A 20,433-nucleotide genomic window follows, 5' to 3' on the forward strand; every position below is an offset into this window, starting at 1 on the left:
CTTAGTCAACTTACTGAGATGCCTTTTTACAGTCTTTTCTTTTTTTTTTAGCACAAATGTACAAACACTTGGCAACTTTAAAGATACCAAATTGAAACATTTATTTTATCTTTATATGTTTGTGTTTAAACAAACAGCATTATGCTTAAAAAAATTACAATCAATGTTTTATACTGACTTGTCACACAAATGTATCATAAAAGAAAATCAGGAATGCACACTAGTATTAAAATTAAATTGAATATTTAAAGAACAAAGTCCCCTGGTGAACCCTCGTGTTAATGTTACAGTTCAAGTGCATCTATCTGCCTCCTTTTGAGCTCCAACATCTCAATGAACCACAGGGGCCAAGATAGTGACTCCATTTTCCAGTTGGCTTGAGCGCACACAAATGCCCAATACTTTAAATTAACGTTCCAAACCATGACAAGTTGACCAACAAAGAGATATGCCTTTTTATATTTGTAAATACACACATATGTATATAAAGTCTCTGCTGTGTAAAATATTTCAGTCCTGAGGGTTGAAAAGGCAACATAGTTCTCAGCTCAGTGTGGTCTTCTTGTCCTCCACTCATCTACTTCTGCATTTCGTAGAAATCTCACTTTGGGTGTTCCTTCCGTGAGAGCAGCTCTTAAACTGCCGTGCTTTTGGTCCCGATGTGTGGCCGTGCAAACTCTACAAAGTCATCAATAAGAACAGGCCACGCTCCTATTGAAGAAACAAAAAAGTGCTAAATAATTTGATTCTGCACAATATGGTCAAAGGTTGTGAGGAAACATTTATGGGTCTAACACGTTCCCGCAACAGCTGAGTGATTCAAGTTACAAACCTTCCTCATCATAATTGGACATGTCATCTGTGATCATTGTGCTGAAGTCTAGTAAGAGATTCCAAGTGTCCTTAGGAATTGATCTTTTGTGGTGTTCCTGTTAAACGTGTAAAGAAAAGCTCATAAACGTGAAGTTAAATATTTGCATGTTTAGAATAGCCTCATGCGTAACTGTAGACTTACAACTAAAAATTTGTTCCACAAGTCCAAGAACTTGAATCTTCCAGCCAGTACTAAATTCCAATATGCAATTGCCATTTCTAAATCTGTAAGGAAACCAGAAATAGGTCAAGATATATATGTATATATATTCAACAAAGAAAACAAACAGTTGATGAGTAATATGACAAGAATCAAAACGTTCTTACCCAAACCTTTCTGGCCAGGATTCTTTGCAAAATTAAACGTAAACTGGTAAAAGTCCTTAAATTTCCCTTGGTCCTTTAACTCTTGCTCCATCTTTGGCAGCTGGGCTTTTAGTTTCTCTATGCTGTCACAACTGTTGAAGCAAAAAGCATAATCATTGTTTGTACTTTATCTTTCCTATTTTTTTTATACTATTATTTTCATTATTTAGTCCTCCCATATGCGTTCTGTGTGCACTGTCCATGTGATTGCTGAATGTCTCTGCTGCTGTTAACGATGAAAATTTCCCCGTAGTGGGATGAATAAAGGCATATCTTATCTAATCTTAACCATATTGTCTGGTGGACATAAAGGGTATTTGTGTGTGTGTGAATTATATTCACCTTTGCTTAATTAATCAGTAAGATGCAAACCTTCACGGATTAGGCATAACATTATGGCCACCTTCCTATCATTGTGTAGGTCTCCCTTGCGCCTCCTAAAAACTTGTAACTCATCAGAGAATGAACATGGACCTGTTGAGGGTGTCCTGATGTTGTTAGTAGGGACCTTTGTGTCCTATGGGTTGAGGGGAGCGGTGATCAAGTATCTGTGGATCAATCCACAGATACTTGATCAGTTTGGGATCTAGTGAATTTGGAGGTCAGGTTGTTCCTAAACCGTTTTGTGTGTGTGATATAATGCATGATGTTATGCCTAATCAGTGTACATGATGGAGCTGTCAAAAACAAAAGGGACTGTCTAACTGTCTAATATTTAATATCTTCCAAACAAACAATTTTTTACTGGCAAGCCATGTTTTCAGCAAACAGTCCGTGTACATAAAGTTTTACAATTTTACAAATACGTTAGAATCCATCTATAAAGGCTATATGTAAGTAATAAGTGATTATGCTTACAAAGACTGTGTTATTGAAGAAATACCCAAGAAAACATTTCAGATACAATCATGGCAAGCATTTAGAAATGCATGCATAAAAGTACAACACATAACACAATTTATAGGGACATTTCAGATAGAGTTTTTTACAGCAATCCTACTTCATGTTTTATCAACAATTATAAAGCACTTACTTCTTTTAAGTTTTAGTCTGTTAGTGTATAATATCACAACCCCCTTCAGAGAGAACTTGAGGAACAAAGGTTGTCCTCTCTTGCTTGCATCATCTGAAAATACATTCTCACCCCTGTTCTGCCATGCCATCCATGAACTCCTGTTTTGAGAACTCGCACTGTGTCGCTGCCCTGAACTTCCAGGCTATGAGGAGGACACTTATGCTGGCTGGATCCAGTCCCAGGTCATCACAGAACTGCTGGATCCCATCAATGCCTATCTTGTTGTCATCATGAGGATCTGTGTATACACAAACACACAAAGAATTAATAGACTGATTATTCATTTTCAGCCAGATGGAACTGGCATTCAACTTATGTACTTATGTAACACTTTATGCATTGTTGTAATGTGTTAAATTCCAAACTGAAAATCACTACTTTTCCTATTATCCCCTTACCTCTGTATCTGTTGTAAAGCTGCTCGAGCTTCTTCTTGTCTAAAGCTCCCCTTAGATTTGCAACATAGAGCTCTGGATTTTGGAAAAATTTGTCCGTGGCAACATCTAGTTTCCAGTCATTCTGTGACAGGCAGGTCACTGCAGTCTTCTCATTGGATTGAGTGAAAATCATGAACTGACGAACTTTATCCTTCTGTGAGGACTTCAGCTTGTTCTGCACAAAGACAAGCACACAACACACTAGGTCAACACAGTAGCATGAGCAACAGCAAAACAATTGTGTAGTCGAATGGATTAACAACTTCTATCGACCACCGTCGATAGGACACAGACCACGCAAAAACAGGCTCGTTGTAGACTAGATAAACACTGAGAGATGTTGAACCAATTTCAATCACAGCAGTGAAGGAAGTAGCAACATGCTACTCTGACTGCAGTGACCGACTTTCAATGTGTTGAATGGCACTTAGCCGGTGTACGTTGACACTGAAAACACGAAACAAGCAGCATACTCATACAGTCTCATTGATAACAAGAATCCTAGATTGTGCTGTTAAATACTGTGTAGTTCTGCTTGTCAGATGGCTTTAAGGCTAGCCAGCTAACTAGACGAGTTGGCTAGCACAAGCGTGAGCTAGTTGGCTAATGCTAACGTAGGAAGCTACATTTGTTTTCATTATTTAAGGCGGATATAAGGTCACACGAGTAGTTCTGCGTCTATATTAGTCGCCCCAAAAAATGAAATTTGCGTGCATGGTTACTGTATGTGTTCCCGCCACGGAACAAAGATACAATGAGTATTTTCTCACCATGTTTGTCTTCACCAGACTCCTTTTCCTCCCATCCAGCTGGCTAATGCGCGTCAAGGTTTTACCAATCACGTAAAACGCTTCTTCCGGTTGAAGCTTGCTCGTCAAAATAAAACTATACAATAAGAGACTCTCTAAAGGAGCCATCTCGTAAACGGTGGAACATTTCAGTTTGTTATTAAATATCTGATATATTATGCATACATATAGTATAGTTGTGTAAACAAAACGCCCAAGTTTAAATGTCTTCGCACAGATGTTTAAACAGTATCTAGTGCTCTTGTTTATTCTGAAGTAACATACCGGAAGTGAGATAAGGATTGAAGAAAACAACAACTTCTTAATGTCTGACCTCTGAGGCGCCGCTCTGGATGTTCAGAACAGCTCTAAGAAGATTCCAGGACAAATGGAAATCGTACAGACACAGGTTTGTGCCTTGGGTTGTTCTGAACCTGTCAAAAAATGAGAAAACTCTGCGGCAGGTGACGAAGTCCTCTAAAGACAAACTAGTCCCGGATGACGAGGTTTCACAAAGTCTGCTGAAGCTCTTCGGAGACCTGCTAAAGAGTTATGGGGCTAATCGCATGGAGATCCGGGGAGCGCAGGCTCGCTTCTTCCCACAACAAACAAGTGAAGACGATCAGGATGGAAGATATGCAATGTGTGTACATGATGCTATGCTACAGTCTCTGGGATTCTTTATTGAGCGGAAGCCTAGCACTTTACCCTTTGCAGGAACTGGAGTGTTTGTCACCAGGGGATTTGTACCCAAAGGAGTAACAGTTGCCATGTATCCTGGTACAATCTATCAACCATATGAGCCCATTCTCCTTCAGTCTATCAGAAACCCGTTTATATTCAGGTGTATCGACGGTGTGTTGATTGATGGAAATGACAAAGGCATCTCTAAAATGGTGTTCAAGTCATGCAGTGGACGGGACGGAATATTTCCGTTTGTAACGAGTGACACCAGCTGGCTGACAACCTGCCCACAAAACCCACTCGCCGTGGGTCAGTATGTAAACAACTGCTCCAACCACAGGCCTGCTAACGTGTGCTACCAGGAGTATGATGTGCCGGACGGGTTTCCCATCGAGCTCCGCCAGTATCTGCCTAATGTCAACTACAGTCAGGGAACACAGAGACGTCTACGCTGCGTCGTCCTTGTGTCACTCAGAGACATCACAGAAGGAGAGGAACTCTTCTCCAACTACTACACCATCGTGCATTAAAGCCAATTACACTCCATTTTAAAACTGACTTCACTCTGTGTACGCACAGTAATAAACTGGAATACAGGCAAAACATTTCTAGTGCATTTCATGTCCTGTCATGTTTGTCAGAAGCATTTTTTTTTCTTTTTTACAGCAGTCATGTGTAATCTTATGTCATCATTTGGATTATAGCAGCAAATTTACTCATGATCTGTAAAAGCCTGTTGGAAAAATAATAAAGTTTGTGTTCTCTTGTTTGTATCACTTGTACTTTTTTTTTGGATACTTTGAAGTTATGATGAGGGCACCTGTACCGTACCATCTGGGTCCGAATGCAGATTATAGAAAAAGTGATGCTGTTGGAGGTGGAGCTGATAATACTGGGTGGCTTAATGTATAACAATTGATAAATGTGTTGTATGTTTTAAATTGAAACATTAAGTGGCAAAGCAAATTGCTGTAAAAATAAGATGAGACACAGAGGAAGGTGTGATCAAATCGTCACATTTAAGCCATCTTTTAAGTATAAAGACATTTATATCATGCTTGAGTGCTTGATGAGTGGTTATTGTGAAGTTTGTCCAAATCTGGGACCATGGGACAATCTGCAGATTAATTCTCAGTTGAACTGGATCTAAGTTTATTAAGGTGTACACTAGATGTGTTCCATTGCAGATGTGTTTATTAATTGCGGATAAAGATAGAGGAGAGGTCTGTGAATGGTGAAAGTTTCATTAAGTCCACATGTACTACGGACCTCCGATAAGAGGAATTAATTTGTGAAAAAGTGTGCCAAATGAGTGGGACTGCATACTTGTTACTGTTACTTTGTTTGGTCTATTTATTTTACAGTGTGTTTTATTTTTTTTTTAATACTTTTATGCAGTTTTAATTTCGGTATAGATACCACATCTCTAATTTGTAACCCCTAACCCAACCTGGTTCTATTACACAAACCTGCGAATTCCTTTACTGGACTGCAATTCGTTTCCATGTGTTGAACCACGTTGTCTCGGCCTCACACAACCACTCTGTACAAAAATGTTGCGCAACCTTGTCAAGTCGAGTTTTGACCCTTCTGAGCCACTGTGGCAGCCCATGCACCAACTATTACTGCAATATCCTTCCGCCGAGGAAAATAGTCTTTAACATTTTTCACATTTTATCGGTTATTTGAACATATCTATGTATATTCTAAATAGTGGATAGAATACAGTGCGATCCATTCATTAAGTTGGTCAACAGAGACGACACTGACAACGAAAACGAGGATTTCGTCCATCAGCGAAAATAGTCCGGCTGAATAAAGGCAGTTGGCGTCGCCATCAGCGATCTTTCCAGTCGCATGCTGAAGTTGGGAACGGATCATGTCTAGCGATTCTGCTGATTACAACAGGTACAGTTGCATTTCTGGCCGCGTTTTTTAAGAGCACACTCCATATGTAAGTTTACTTCGCCGTGTGACGCAGTTCTAAATCCTGTGTTGCGACTGCTTGATTATTATCTGACCAATATAGGCCCTACTGCTGTGGGGTGGTCTGGCAGCTAACAGTTAGCCACAGTTAGCTTTGTGACGTTAGCTGCGGAGCTACACTGCAGTTCCAAATGGCCGTTAGAGGTAATTTGGCTCAAACGGGCGTCGTTTTCATCAAAATTACTTTAAAAGTAAACCAAAACACCAGATCCTGGCCTCATTCGTGAAACTTAATTTTACTGTCGCGGTCGATGGTTGTCCTGGGTCAGAGGAATCGCCGGGCCGGGCTACAGCTCGGCCTAGGTCGAGACGGAAGCTATCGTCGGCGGCGCAGGCCCAACCGTCCGACATATTGGCTAACGTTGAGAGACGCACCTGGCTCCATGTTGAGCTCTAGCCAACCAGTTCACATTAGATTTCAAACGCGTGTAGTACTTGGAGTGACTTGAAGTTCAGAGGGGGCGTGAGATCATCTTAAACATGGCGTGGTTACATAAGTGGTAATTTAGTGAGGGGCAGGTAGCTGAGCCCTGGACGTGGAATTTGACACGTGCGCCCAGTGGAGCTGTGAAATGAGACACTCTGGGCGTAACCAGGGCCACTGTAGACCTACTCACTACACGTCTGACATGGCCGATATGTCGTGTTTTGTTAAAGCTGTTGCGCTAAAAGGAAGCTTTTTTTGTTTTTTAAGAGCAACGTAGCAGTGTCCACAGACAAACGCCTTCACGTGGCACGTGGTTCAAGCCACTGCTTCGTGCCAGCGTTTAAGAGTCGATCCTTTGTCCCTCTGTTCCTGTGTTTGTCTTTAAACTACTAAAGTTGGCTTAAAGTAGCATTTTTCACATTTATCTCCCATAGCTCAAGAGATAGAGACCATGGGGGGCCAGATGGAATGGAGCCTGATGGTGTCATCGAGGTAAAGTCAGCCCATCAATGTTTGTTAAACAGGTGGAAATGCTGAATTTGTGTGATGTTACTCACAAGCTCCTTTTCCTCCTATAATTCAGAGCAACTGGAACGAGATTACGGACAACTTTGATGATATGAACCTGAAGGAGACTCTTCTTAGGGGAATATATGCGTATGGTTTTGAAAAGCCATCTGCCATTCAACAGAGGGCAATCATTCCTTGCATCAAAGGTACAGAAACTAAATAAACCCAGACACAGTTCATATTTGAGTGAAATGATGCTCTACCATCTTTCGGGACTTACCCAACAATGGGGATATCTTTTTCCTTACTGATCACTCAACGCATTGAAATTTCTTTAATGGTATATACCAGTCAGGTTAATTAAGTTTCATATGTCTTGTACATAGACATTTGTATTAACCTGAGTCCACTTTTTTTTTTTTTTTTTTACTTTCTGTTAAAACTGAGTTCGACTTCAGATAGTAATCTTTGTCCCCTTGCCATTAGGCTATGATGTCATTGCCCAAGCCCAGTCTGGCACTGGCAAGACGGCCACGTTTGCCATCTCTATCTTGCAGCAGCTGGACATTGAGCAAAAAGAGACTCAGGCTCTGGTTTTGGCTCCTACCAGAGAGCTGGCTCAGCAGGTATGCTGTTCCTGAGGTCACGATAACCTGATTCAGACTCTAAGGTACCATCTTTTTGTTTGTCAAAATTTTCTGAACATTTGAAAAATGTCCTCTTACGATTGGTGCAGTCTCTGTCCATGGCTGCATTGGTCTAAAAGGTGATTTGGCTCCACTGAATTTAATGTAGTTTCATATGTTGCTGTGGAAAACTGGGTGATATGATGGCATACCATCTTTCGGGACTGACTCTAAGACTGGAGAGTTCCTTTTACTCTACTGATCACAATGAACAGTTATTCTACACTCCTGAGTTTGCATGTACTGTCTTGCTATTGCTATTATTATCCTGATCTGTTGTTGGTTGGTCTGTCTCCCCTCATTAGATCCAGAAGGTAATTCTCGCTCTTGGCGACTACATGGGGGCAACCTGTCATGCCTGCATCGGAGGGACCAATCTCCGTAGCGAAATCCAGAAGCTCCAAGCTGAGGCCCCTCACATAGTGGTGGGCACACCAGGACGCGTGTATGACATGCTTAACAGGAGACATCTGTGTACGTATCCAATGCCCTGTAGAGCAGAAAATTTGAAAACTACATGCCATTAATACAGAATTTCTCTGCAGCCCCAAAATGGATCAAGATGTTTGTTCTGGATGAAGCTGATGAGATGTTGAGTAGAGGCTTCAAGGATCAGATCTATGAGATCTTCCAGAAGCTGAGCACAAACATTCAAGTAAGTAGTTTGTGTTAATTTTGTATTTATGTTTTTTGTGGAAAATGATGCTTCCGCATCAACAGAAGGCTGCTATAATTGTGTGATCCAGATTTTCTGTTTTATGCAATAATGCTAGCAGAGTATCACGTGGAAGGAGATTAACTATTGTGCACTGCACTGAAAATGAGATGTGGTCGAACCTCTTTCTTAATGTTCATTGGTCACTGTCTCGAGGTGAAGTGCCACATATGGATTTGCATTTAAATGTATTTTTCACTCTATATTTAACTTTGTATTGCCTGATATTTCTTGGCTCTCGTCGTGACGTGTATCCCTCTCCTTCAGGTGGTCCTGCTCTCGGCCACCATGCCAGCAGATGTGTTGGAGGTCACCAAGAAGTTCATGCGAGACCCCATTCGCATCTTGGTGAAGAAAGAAGAGCTTACCCTTGAGGGTATCAAGCAATTCTACATAAATGTGGAGCGAGAGGTTAGTATAACTAAAATTTAGTTAGATACTGATATGTCATGGACTGCACTTCTCTTTAAAGCACCCTGCTGGAACTGCAGGAGCCAAGCCTCACAGGTTTAGCTCATGTGGCCATGTAAGCATGGGTACACCAGGGAAGGAGATCAAAGGCACAGTATTGGAAATGAGACTGGGAGGGACCTCTTTCTTAATGTCCTGTTTCCTTTGTCTCAAGATCCTGTTTTACACCTTAGCTAATCTTTTTAAAAATATAGTCTTCATTGAATTTATCTGCAAGTTTGCTTTATGATTTGTCAGGTGGATGGTACATGACTTGCCATAACCTTGTTTTTCCTTGGTCTCCAGGAGTGGAAGCTGGACACATTGTGTGATCTGTATGAAACTCTGACAATCACCCAGGCTGTCATCTTCCTCAACACGAGGAGAAAAGTGGACTGGTTGACTGAGAAGATGCATGCTAGAGACTTCACAGTCTCTGCTCTGGTACGATATTTTCTCTGCCCACTTGATGGTACAACTCCTACGTTACACAGATCATCTTTGCCTCTCCACGTTGAAGCCGTACAATTTGTTAACTAAAATGATTGTGTGTTCACAGCATGGTGATATGGATCAGAAGGAGCGTGATGTGATCATGAGGGAGTTCAGGTCTGGCTCCAGCAGAGTGTTGATCACCACTGATCTTCTGGTTAGTATGACATGAGATGCACATGAGATGTATGTGGGTGAGCCCAAATGTTTCTAATCCTGCAACAGTCCTCACATGACCAAGCAGTCAAAACGTTTGGGAGATCAGGGCTCGCTCTCCACAATGGTTTCCTCTACTGTAGGAATCTGTTACTTATATGCGGGCGACATTCACAAACAGCCAATATGTTTCTAAGACTTGGAATGTGATAGAAATGCTTTGTTTTCTCCTCAGGCTCGTGGGATTGATGTGCAGCAGGTTTCTCTGGTCATTAATTATGACCTTCCTACAAATCGCGAGAACTACATTCATAGGCAAGTTGGTTTTCATATTGTCTAGATAACCTGTATCTGTGGCCTTTAGTTACTGGAGGCTTAACCTGGTCCATTTTCTTTCTCTCTGCAGAATTGGTCGTGGTGGCCGTTTTGGCAGAAAAGGAGTTGCTATCAACTTTGTCACTGAGGAGGACAAGAGGATTCTTCGGGACATCGAGACGTTTTATAATACTACCGTGGAGGAGATGCCCATGAATGTGGCCGACCTGATTTGAGCCCTGAGATCTTTCTTTTCCTTTTGTTTTTTTTAAACGCAGTGATAGCGATCGTCCACTTGCATTGTGCTTATATTATTCGAGGGGGAAAAACTTCTCAATGCTAAACCTTGGATCAGAATTTTGGTATGTGTTAAAAGCGAGGTGACTTGTATGTGGTCCCTCTCGGACAGTTGTAGTTTCTAACCTCGGCAGACGTTTGGTTGGAGCTACAAAGCCATGGGGTCTGTAAACATTAAAGTCCTTATCAGGTATTTCTTTCCATGTTCAATTAAGATGCGTGTATTCGATGTTCTCCACCATTTAGTAACTTACTTGTGGACTAAAAGGTATAAGTGCTGTATAAAGTCTGCAAATTATGTTATGCTAACATATGTGCGATGTATTGTGGGCCTGCTTAATAGAGGCACTTGTCATGTTATACTGTAGATTCACTTGCTTTTTGTTATCTTTTGTGAATGTGTTTAATTTAAATGTACCATATATTTTTTATCCCACTTGCTATAAAAATTCCTCACTGGTTGGCTCTATTGCTGACATGGTTTTACCCTTCCCAGAGTATATTGCTACCCCCCCACCCTGACTACTTTTCAGATTTCCCCCTCCCCTGGATTGTATGAATGTCTTAATAAACAGAAATTGCTGTAAGTAATCTTGCCTTTCTGTGTGTCGTCAAAGCTCGGTGTAATTCAAGAAGCTGATGTAATTCAACAATCTTAAATGGTGACTATTTAAAACCCGCTGTCGAGAACCTTAAGGAGACATAGCAGAGCCGTATGTTACAGAGAGTCTGGCCAACTCAAATCATGGGCGCCATGTTTGCTACATCAGAGGGAAGAGTACAGCGTAACATGAGGTGGACGTGCTGTGTTGTCTTATTTTCACCATTAACGAGCCTGTAAATGTTGAGCCAACATCTGTCAATATGTAAAAGAGCCCTCCCTTAAATATCCCAGCATCTACTTACTTTAAATATCTGAAATGAGCCCGTATAATGCTTTATAGCCCTATATGACGGTAGCCCCCTAAGCTTTTAGATAACTAGCGTAAGGTTTAATTTAAAACTTAATTTGTAAAGCGGTGTTGGGTGTTTTTGAGAACAAGGTACACATTGATGATGAAATGACTTTATTTTTCCTATATAAAATCTTAACAAACCTCAAAGAGAGACGCTGACATTTCCCTTAACGTAATAGGAAGAAATACGTTGACGTCCAGATCTTCCTTTTAATCCTCTGCTCCCATAAATTTCTCTATTTTTGTTCAATGAGGAGACGGTGGAGTTTCCCTCGTGTTTTCTGATCCTGTGTTGGAGCCGTAGACTGAGCGCTGTGGCATATTTTAACTTTTAATCCAACTTTACTCTCTGTTACTGCCACTTCTCTATGGGTGAATATTTGTTAGATGCACCTAACAAGGCGCCCGCGAGGCACGTGACCAGCTCAGAACCAATCAGCAGAGCGGGATGGCTCAGACGGTCCATCCCCTAGTTGGCCAGACTCTCTGAAATATATGGCTCTGGTTGAGAACGTACTACAGCTCCATCTGTTGGTGACAAAAGGCGATTGTGACAAACCAGGAAAATGTTATGTTGGCCTTCCTTCAACATTAAACTATATATTGACACCCTTTTAAAATAATGGCCAATGTAATTCTTCTGATAATGTGATTTTTAATAACATTATATATTCAAAATTTGGTTCAGTTTTTTGTATCCGGGGAAAAACACAAATGACTTGGGCCATTAGAGGGTGTCAGGGCCGGACTGGGAGACGTTTTCAGGCCAGGAGTCAGTCATGTAACCAGGCCAACCTGGCCTTCACCAAACACACATGTTCACACCCACATCTCCACGTATGCACACACACACACAAGCACACACAGACACACAAAATAGTATGTTTTTGGCTGATTCAAAACAAATATGCACTCCAATATAGGCATAATAGTCAACTACAACACTCACCCTAATGTCACATGGATATTTTAAGGCCTTGACCCATCTGTGGAGGTGTTGACCCACATATCTTGAAGCAAATCATTACCATGTAAAAAGGTATGTTATTCACACTATGGCAAATGGTCAATACAGTATATTCCTGTTTTCAGTCTTCAAACATACTGATGATCAGATGAAATGACACTGCAGACAAGACAGGTGAAGATCACACATACTTCAATGAGACTGAAACACACAACTTCGACTGATCTTCTACATGCAAATTATAATAGTCAAAACAGTATATGGCCTTTTCTGAATCGAAACAAACCAAATTGTCCTGGCCGCCTCACACGCTACTGGCCTGAGTGGCCTCTGGTTGGCCTGGCCTGCCTCTCTGACGTAGAAAAAAAAGTCACATAGTCACATAGAATACTCCCGGTTTGGCCAGTCCGCGCCTGTAGGCTGTCGAGATTATATTTATACTAATTATGTGGCAGATTTAAAAATGTCACTTGCAGCCACAGATACACATCATTTCCATAGCTGCATAATTGAATGAACCTGAGTGCAGACGGACAGACAGACGTAACGGAGTGCTGTAGAAAGTAAAAATAGTTAGATTCAAATTCAGAGCAGTACAAAACAACCCATCTTTTTTTGGGAACAGTACAGGTGATACACAGCTCCTTTTTATGTAATCAAATTAACTGTGTGGGTAAATTTGGGTGTCAACCAAACGCGGCTAACCAGACTGTAAACTTATGTATGTTGTGGTTATGTTTGGAGCTCAAACGCTAATAACCCAGAAAACTACTGTGAATGACATAAAATCACATTTGTAAAATGCACAAATTATATTTGCACTTGAACTTGAAGGGTTAGGATCAGACACTCAGTTGAGATGGCAAGTAACGTCACAAAGATAGCTATATATATATATATATATATATATATATATATTAAAATATATATATATATATATATATATATAGCTATTAATAAAACAACACCAAACTATTTAGCTTAAGAATATTGTAGAAAAACAGGCCTGATGACGCCACTGGCTATATAAACTGTGTACGTGTTCTATCTGACTGACCAGTTTGATGTGAAACAACATCACATGGTGAGTAATTGACACCAGGGTAAAGAGTCTGAAAAAGCTGGTGACTCAATAACTTACTGACATCAAGTCTGATGTCCTCCCATCACAATATAGTACCGTTTGTTGATCTTGTAACCTGCCCGTGGATCAGGATGTCTAAAGCTAGCATGTTTCCCTTTTGAGCAGCGTGAGAATAGAATTACCAGCATACAAATTTCAGTTCACTTCCACTTTAAAGAGCAGAAGAGACTGAACCGCGCAACAGTTTCCTTCCAGTGTGGTCAGAATAAAATGCTTAGTTTAGCAGGGCACATTTTCCGTATATGACACACTCTCAGTCAGACCTCATTTGGGATTACATTACATGAGGCTTTATTTTTAGGAACAGGAATGTAGTTGAATTAGTTAGGATTAGGGTTGAATTAGTTTCATGTTTTCTTTTCTTCCTTTTTGCCTGTTCACATCGCACTGGTATGGTGTGTTTAGTTTTGAATGCAGGCGGCCATGTGATTGCCTGACTTGTGTGAACGCTATAAGGCCTTTCCGCGCAACAGTGACCATATCATATTTCAGCAGGATGTGGTGAAACGAGGAAGTTGTTTCAGCTTAAATGTGGAACCAGCATCAAAGTGTTGCAGAATTTAGTTTCAGTTCTACAACATATGTAAAAGACTGTCTAATCTTAATCCAGCTTCAAATTATTTCAGAGACTTCACGTAGTTTCACGCGTTCTTAAAACTACCAGAAAATGACATCAAGCTCATGCCTTGACGAGTCAGTGGGTGTTGGGCCAACCCTTTTTACGGTTGACCTGGTTTGATATTTTCCTCTGTGCTGCCATCAGGCAACAAACATCAATTTGGGGCTTCACACGAATAAGATCATTCAAAGAAAACGCTACGGGATAAAACAAAAACTCAAGATGACATTGTCAGAGAGGAGAGATGACTGCTTCTAATTTATGATGTTGTCTGCAACTGAGAACAGACTCTTACCTGGAACAATCGTTGAAGGAGTGGTCAGACATTTGCAAGCCAGTACTGCCAGCCTGTGTTTGTCTTGGTATGTCTGGGTTTGTTTTGATTTGTTGCACGCTGGGTGACCCAGCATTTATCCTTCTGTGTGACGTGCCGTTGGGCCTCGCTGCTGTGACTGGTCTGCTTGGTTGTTGCATATTTCTACTTTAGTGTTTCTGGCTGCTTCTCCGTTTTGAGATTTTTGAACTGATTGTAACTTGTGTTCGGCGCAATTCAGACGAAAGGTGTCGAAAGTGATGTAGGAAGCAGAAACTAAATTAACCCGGCTGGTAAAAAGGCCCGGCGCCGACTAGCGTTTGGATAGCATTTTTACAGGGCCAGGCAGACCGACGAGCGCACAAGTGCTCACACTGGAGGAGGGTCCGTGCGTAGGCCAGCGCATCACTGTTAATTAAAATAAAAAGAATTAGGGTTGCCGTTTAGATTCTGTGAGTTGTCATAACACCATTAACACCATTGAAGTGCTAGCAACACATTGGCCACCACGATGCGTGCCTGCTGTCGCAATGGGACGGAGCGTGAAAACGGCAAAAAAGACATTTTCAAACGTGAGGTCTGCTACCGTTTTGTGTGTGGGTGCCCGTGTGTAGTGCCACCCTGGTCCCTACTGCAATTAAGAGGGTGGACGTGCCAGTTCAGTTCAATTTTATTTATATAGCGTCAATAGCAATACAAAGTTGAGCTGGTTCCACTAGAGAGGAGCCTGAGAGCAGAAGGCTCTACCTCCCATTCCACTTTTAGAAACTCTATGAACCACAAGTAGACCTGCACTTTGGGATCAAAGTGGTCTCTTGTGATGGTGTGGTGCTATGAGGTCTTTCAGATATGATGGAGCTAGGCCTTTCGGGGCCTTGTATGTTAGGAGGAGGATTTTAAAGTCAATTCCAGATTTTAAAGGGAGCCAGTGAAGAGTTTTGGATCAGTTGGAGGCTTTTTAAAGGGCTGTTTGCACAGGCAGTAATGAGTTACAATAGTCCAGCCTGAGAGACACAAATGCATGAACTAGTTTTTCAGCGTCACTCTGATAGAGGATGTTCCTAATTTTGTCGCTATTACGCAGGTGAAAGAAAGCGGTCCTGGTCACCCGCTGTATGTGAGAACTAACAGACATATCGCCGTCAAATGTAACACCGAGGTTTTTCACAGTAGCACTGGAGGCCACGGCAGTGCCATTCCAAAGAAACTCTGGCCACGCCACCAGCTCTTACTGCGTCCCACATTCTTGTGTGATTTGGCAAGAACGGACGAGGGAAACGCATATTTTAGAGAATATACTAACACACTCACTCCCCGAGATCCTGAATGTTATTTTAAAAAGTTGACTCTGACTCATGGGAGTATATCTACCTACACTCTCACTCTCCACTCTCACTGGATGGACGACTTGACCAAAGGAGGGGGAGAAGTCTGGACTGTCTTTATCAAGTGAAAGCTTCTCCTATAAACATTTTACAAGAGGTAGGTGGAATCATTGCGGTGGGTAAAGTAGTAAATGCAACTTCTGATTCTTGTCACATTAACATGTGACAAGAATCCCCTAAATAATGATTAACTTAACGTAATTTCAGTCACGATTTTAACCTATAATGTCATGCTAAATGGTCTCGCTTTGATAAAGTGCTATTCTACTCAAAGCGCTTTTACAGCCACAGACACATCCACCCATTCGCTCACACAAGCACGCACACGTTCACACACCAGTGTGCATATGGGGGATGGAGCCGCTAATCGGTTCAGTTGGTGGACAACCCGCTCTACCTACTGATCCACCCTTATCCAGGCTGAGTGACTGATGGTGCATTACATATTAATCTCATCTGATAAGGAGTGTGCACAGTGTTCATTCTCTCACCCCACTCCTTCCGTTTTAATTGCCAAACTCAAACCAAAGTTGCCCATAAATGGCAGTGGCTGGCATGTCATAAAATGTCAAGTCAGCGTTTTGGATTTTTGATTTGGCAAACCAATGTGACACCTTTAAAGCCAGCTCCCATCTTGAGCAGATAATAAAAAAAATGCTTGTAAAGAATATCTTTGCTCCCTGAAGGATGACACTGACGCTGCCTTAGTGTTTAGTAAACTGGTCTGACTACTTTGCCAGCACTGTTTGTTCAGACAAAGTAAAGACTCACCTACAGCTGAGAGAACTTGTTGAACCTCTTTCGTCTAAGACGAGCACGAAGCAAGACTGAAAAAGTATTTAGTTTCAATTTACAGGCGCTGGCAGGGAGGCTTTTGTGTTATCAGGTCGCTGAGCTGGTGACTACAATCTGTCAGGACAATGGGAGATAGAAAAAAAAAGGCTTTTATTTTAGCTTATAACAGACCCCAGTGTTCACTTTGACCAGAGCATCTGAAAAAAAAAGTTTCTCAGAACATCTAGTTTTCTTCAAACTAACTAGAACGTTCACTCCAGGATGACGGAAGTCTCTCTGTTGTGTAGTCGTGCCTCGCTCTGGCGTCGCATCCTTCACTTGGCAGACTGATCGTCTGTACGCGATGTCTGCACTTCATCCCTGGTATTTGAATATTGAAAGTGAAAATTTAGAAACAATAGTGAGAAGAGAAAAAAGAGAGGAAGAGTAAAAACAGAGAGGAGACAAAACAAAAGAAGTGAGAGAACACACATGTCTGCTACGTTCGTTCATAATGCTGGTTCTGTAGTTTTTTATTGGTTTTGATTATCTAATTTTATTTCATCTATCTTGTGGTTTTTATGAGTGTTAACTTTTATGTGCAACAAACTAACAACTTAATTTCCCTCGTGGGTCATTAAAGTTAGTAAAAGTGTAGGACAACAAGAGAATAACAATTTAGCAAGATCCATAATTGCCATAAAACAATAAACTAAGGTGACACAGCAGTGAAACAGCTAAGACTGGTGACCTCCGTGGGTTACAGCCACACAGCCGACACCGCACTGAAAAGAAGCCAGAGCCTAATAAAGTGTTCATGACTAAAGCCCTGGTGTATACAGTAACTAACAGTGTTAACAGTGTAAACTGCAGTAGCTCTGATGTGGACATAAAACACACTGACGTCCATAACGTGGATGACTGTACACTGAGGTCGCAGCTACATTAACTGTGACTGAGTCTGCAGTGTTTTCTGTTTTTAGCACCGGCCACAGATCAAACTGAAACTGCACTACAACACAAGTCATACAAATGTCTGTGTCTCCAAACTTCCTCAGGTAACCTTGACGATTCTCTATCGATCCGAAATAGTCGATTTGAGAACTGCGGAGATGGACGAGCAGCGGGAAACGCTAAAGCAGAAAAACCAACCAATCACAGATTTGTGTCACCGCACTTGTACCTAAGTGAAGCTGATTCGCAGTCTTTGTAGCTCTGAAAGAAACATTTGCCTCTGATGTGCATAAACACCACAACCTCACGTTGCGGGCGGTGTGCAGTCAAGGTCTGTGTCAGGTTTTATTAACATTATCCTCGACTGGAGACAAACCCAGTACAGTGAGACAGCTGAATAGACACACACACCAGTCAACAGTTGTGCTTGCCGTGTGTGTTGTCCCAGCACATTTTGCATGAGAAAGGACAGGCTGATTAGACAATGCACAACAGCTTTCCCAGTAAACCCACCATGGCTCCGCTCCCTGAGCCAGCCTGCCTCACCGTCTCCCCTGCAGCCGAGTAAAAACCACACCCCTCCCTCCACCATCGCTCGTCCCATAATTAAACATCCGAGCTTGAATCACGTTTTGGGATTATTCTGATTTTGGCCCAAATTGACTTGGCCTTCTTACCCCCGGTTCATTTAAAGAGTCATTTCATCTCTTTCTATCTTCCGTATGTAGAATTTCTCCACCTGTGAACGACTGCACTCAACAAACAGCGTAAGAGTGCACAGTCCCGTTGATAAACTGCACGTAGGATTTGTATAAATGATAAGGGGGAATTCCAGCTAAACATATCATGTCTTTTAATGATAAATAACAAAACATGCAAAGTAACTAATGGGCCAGGTAATACTATCTAAAGTGTTGGAACTGCTCATCGAGTCCTGACTCCAGACTTTATGTTTCAGACAAACAGGCAGATAGACAGATTATAAAAATAAGTAGTCATAGGCTATAACTTTCAGGCAGTCAGTACATTTACAGCAGGTAAAATAAGTACTGAACACATCACAATGTTTCATAGTAAACACATTTCTAAAGGTGCCATCGACATGAAATTCTCACCAAGTTTTGGTAACAACCCAACTAATCCACACATAGAAAGAAACCAAAACAAATAAATTCAGGAATAAAGTTATGTGTAATAATGTAAAATAACAGAGGGAAAAAGTATTGAACACACTCAGAAAGGGAGGTGGAAAAAGACATGGAAAGACGAGACACCAGCTGAAATCTATCAGTGATCAGAAAGTCATCCTGCTCCTTGTCAGTACAAATCAGCTGGTTCAGTCCAAACTGATGGTCTATAAACAGGTGCATCATTACCAAGCTGTCACACAAGCAACATCTCATGAAGGGTTAAAGCAAAGAACTCTCTCAAGACCTTTGCAACCTTGTTGTAAACACAACGCCATCAGAATGCAAAACATTCTGATGGCGTTGATTACAGAAGGATTTCTAAACTTCTGAATGTCCCAGTGAGCACCGTTGGAGCCATAATCCGGAAGTGGAAAGAACGTCATACAACCATAAACCGACCACGACCAGGTGCTCCTCGCAAGATTTCTGACAGAGGAGCGAAAAGAATCGTATATAATAGAATGGAGGATGAATGGAAAAATGTACCAAGACATTCTTGCGAAAGATCTGCCGCCATCTACCAGAACGATGATGATGAAACGAGGGTGGACATTTCAGCAAATGTCACGTCAATAGAAATGTGTTCCTCATGAAGAACTGTGACGTGTTCAATACTCATTTTACCCGCTGTATTGTGCAAAGCTGCCTCAAGGGAAATGACTAAAGATGAGTTTTACTCTTCTGAAGACTTGTCACTTCCCTAAAACGACGTCAGACTCAGGTGACCTCCTAAAAATAAAACCGTTTCATCTCCTAGAGAAATGACACAGCTAACACACGTTGTGGTTAGATTTTCCTCAAAGGGACACAGTGTTATCGCCTTCAGACCGACTTTGTCCAAAATCCTAGTTTGGGCAAATGCAGTTTTCTGCATTTTAGCAAACAGATGCAGGCAGCTGGCTGTCGTTTCTTTCGGGCCCCATCCTAAATCCCATTCTCATTTACACATTGCCTCGGTAACGGAGCAGCTGTTTGGAGAACAGCTAATCCAGGCAACATTGCATTTCAAGATGAGTCGCCATAAATAAACAGTTGGAGAGGGGTGACATTTTCATGACCTCAGGCCGCCTGATCCATTTAATTCTTAATATTAAGAGAATGGAAATTAGGACATGTGGCTGTTGCTTTATCAGAGAAGAAAAACAACAGATAAGCAACTACATCAGTATACATTCAGCAGTAGCTGCGTTTCTATTACAGTTCCTCGCAAAATAAAAGCGTCATTTCTGAAATTTTGATAAAGTACAATAGTGCTTTGTATGTGTTTCCATTAAAAGTTATTATTTTTTTTTTGTGAATGAGCTGTAACTCTAGTAAAGTCTCATCTCACGAGACTTCACTGTGAAGAAGATGGACTTCAAATAAACATCATCTCCAGTCACAGGGAAATGCGTGTTTCCATTGTACTTTTGCAAAAAAAAAATGTATATGGATATATTTATATTTTATAAATGTAGGCATTTCCATTACAGGTTCTTTATTGCGATAATTAGGTTTTTGCGCATTTCTAAGGGTAATGGAAACAAAGCAAATGATTACTAATCAAGTTCACTGCATCTCCTCTGACCTTTTTTAATTATCTTATCATTAAAAGCCAGTTGGGTTTCTCTGTGATTGTCTATACCATCATGTCTGTTGACACCAACACAAGAGCGGCCTCAGTTATTACTGTAAGCAATGTGCCACATGCCTCCGTTGTTCTGACACTCTGATGACGATGAGGACTTTCCGGCCGATGTCAATGGTATTTTTGGCGCCGCGTATCTCGTGTCGGATGGAAAATAGCCGGCAATAAATCATGGGGAGCCCCATGCCAGTATGCATACTGACGCACTCCTTAACTTCTAGAAAGCGCTCCATCATGCAAGATGCTG

At 41.4% G+C, this 20,433-nt stretch overlaps 3 protein-coding genes and 4 non-coding genes across 7 annotated transcripts; 6 read left to right on the forward strand and 1 right to left on the reverse strand.

Annotated features, from left to right (window-relative positions):
- Positions 1–76: 76 nt before the first annotated feature.
- dcun1d1 (DCN1, defective in cullin neddylation 1, domain containing 1 (S. cerevisiae)) lies at positions 77–3,605 on the reverse strand. Its single transcript, XM_047588522.1, has 7 exons — positions 3,522–3,605; positions 2,713–2,926; positions 2,384–2,552; positions 1,201–1,331; positions 1,016–1,098; positions 833–929; positions 77–711 (listed from the first exon to the last, which is right to left on the reverse strand). Exons 1-7 carry the CDS (start codon positions 3,522–3,524, stop codon positions 635–637), a joined length of 774 nt encoding a protein of 257 aa, XP_047444478.1. The 5' UTR covers positions 3,525–3,605; the 3' UTR covers positions 77–634.
- Positions 3,606–3,829: 224 nt separating this feature from the next.
- On the forward strand, positions 3,830–4,996 carry setd9 (SET domain containing 9). Its single transcript, XM_047589522.1, has one exon. The coding sequence runs from the start codon at positions 3,893–3,895 to the stop codon at positions 4,751–4,753; it is 861 nt and encodes a 286-aa protein (XP_047445478.1). The 5' UTR covers positions 3,830–3,892; the 3' UTR covers positions 4,754–4,996.
- Positions 4,997–6,011: 1,015 nt separating this feature from the next.
- eif4a2 (eukaryotic translation initiation factor 4A) lies at positions 6,012–10,848 on the forward strand. Its single transcript, XM_047590199.1, has 11 exons — positions 6,012–6,131; positions 7,071–7,128; positions 7,220–7,352; positions 7,633–7,772; positions 8,138–8,306; positions 8,378–8,487; positions 8,815–8,958; positions 9,304–9,441; positions 9,557–9,646; positions 9,881–9,960; positions 10,052–10,848. Exons 1-11 carry the CDS (start codon positions 6,103–6,105, stop codon positions 10,194–10,196), a joined length of 1,236 nt encoding a protein of 411 aa, XP_047446155.1. The 5' UTR covers positions 6,012–6,102; the 3' UTR covers positions 10,197–10,848.
- On the forward strand, positions 7,391–7,463 carry LOC125011511. The gene has a single exon (XR_007113201.1). It is a non-coding gene; the product is annotated as a small nucleolar RNA SNORD2 (small nucleolar RNA).
- LOC125011512 lies at positions 7,966–8,040 on the forward strand. The gene has a single exon (XR_007113202.1). It is a non-coding gene; the product is annotated as a small nucleolar RNA SNORD2 (small nucleolar RNA).
- LOC125011510 lies at positions 8,537–8,719 on the forward strand. Its single transcript, XR_007113200.1, has one exon. It is a non-coding gene; the product is annotated as a small nucleolar RNA SNORA81 (small nucleolar RNA).
- LOC125011509 lies at positions 9,005–9,188 on the forward strand. Its single transcript, XR_007113199.1, has one exon. It is a non-coding gene; the product is annotated as a small nucleolar RNA SNORA81 (small nucleolar RNA).
- Positions 10,849–20,433: the final 9,585 nt, after the last annotated feature.

This window comes from Mugil cephalus, chromosome 7, assembly GCF_022458985.1.
Source record: "Mugil cephalus isolate CIBA_MC_2020 chromosome 7, CIBA_Mcephalus_1.1, whole genome shotgun sequence".
In the NCBI taxonomy this organism is placed as follows: domain Eukaryota; kingdom Metazoa; phylum Chordata; class Actinopteri; order Mugiliformes; family Mugilidae; genus Mugil; species Mugil cephalus.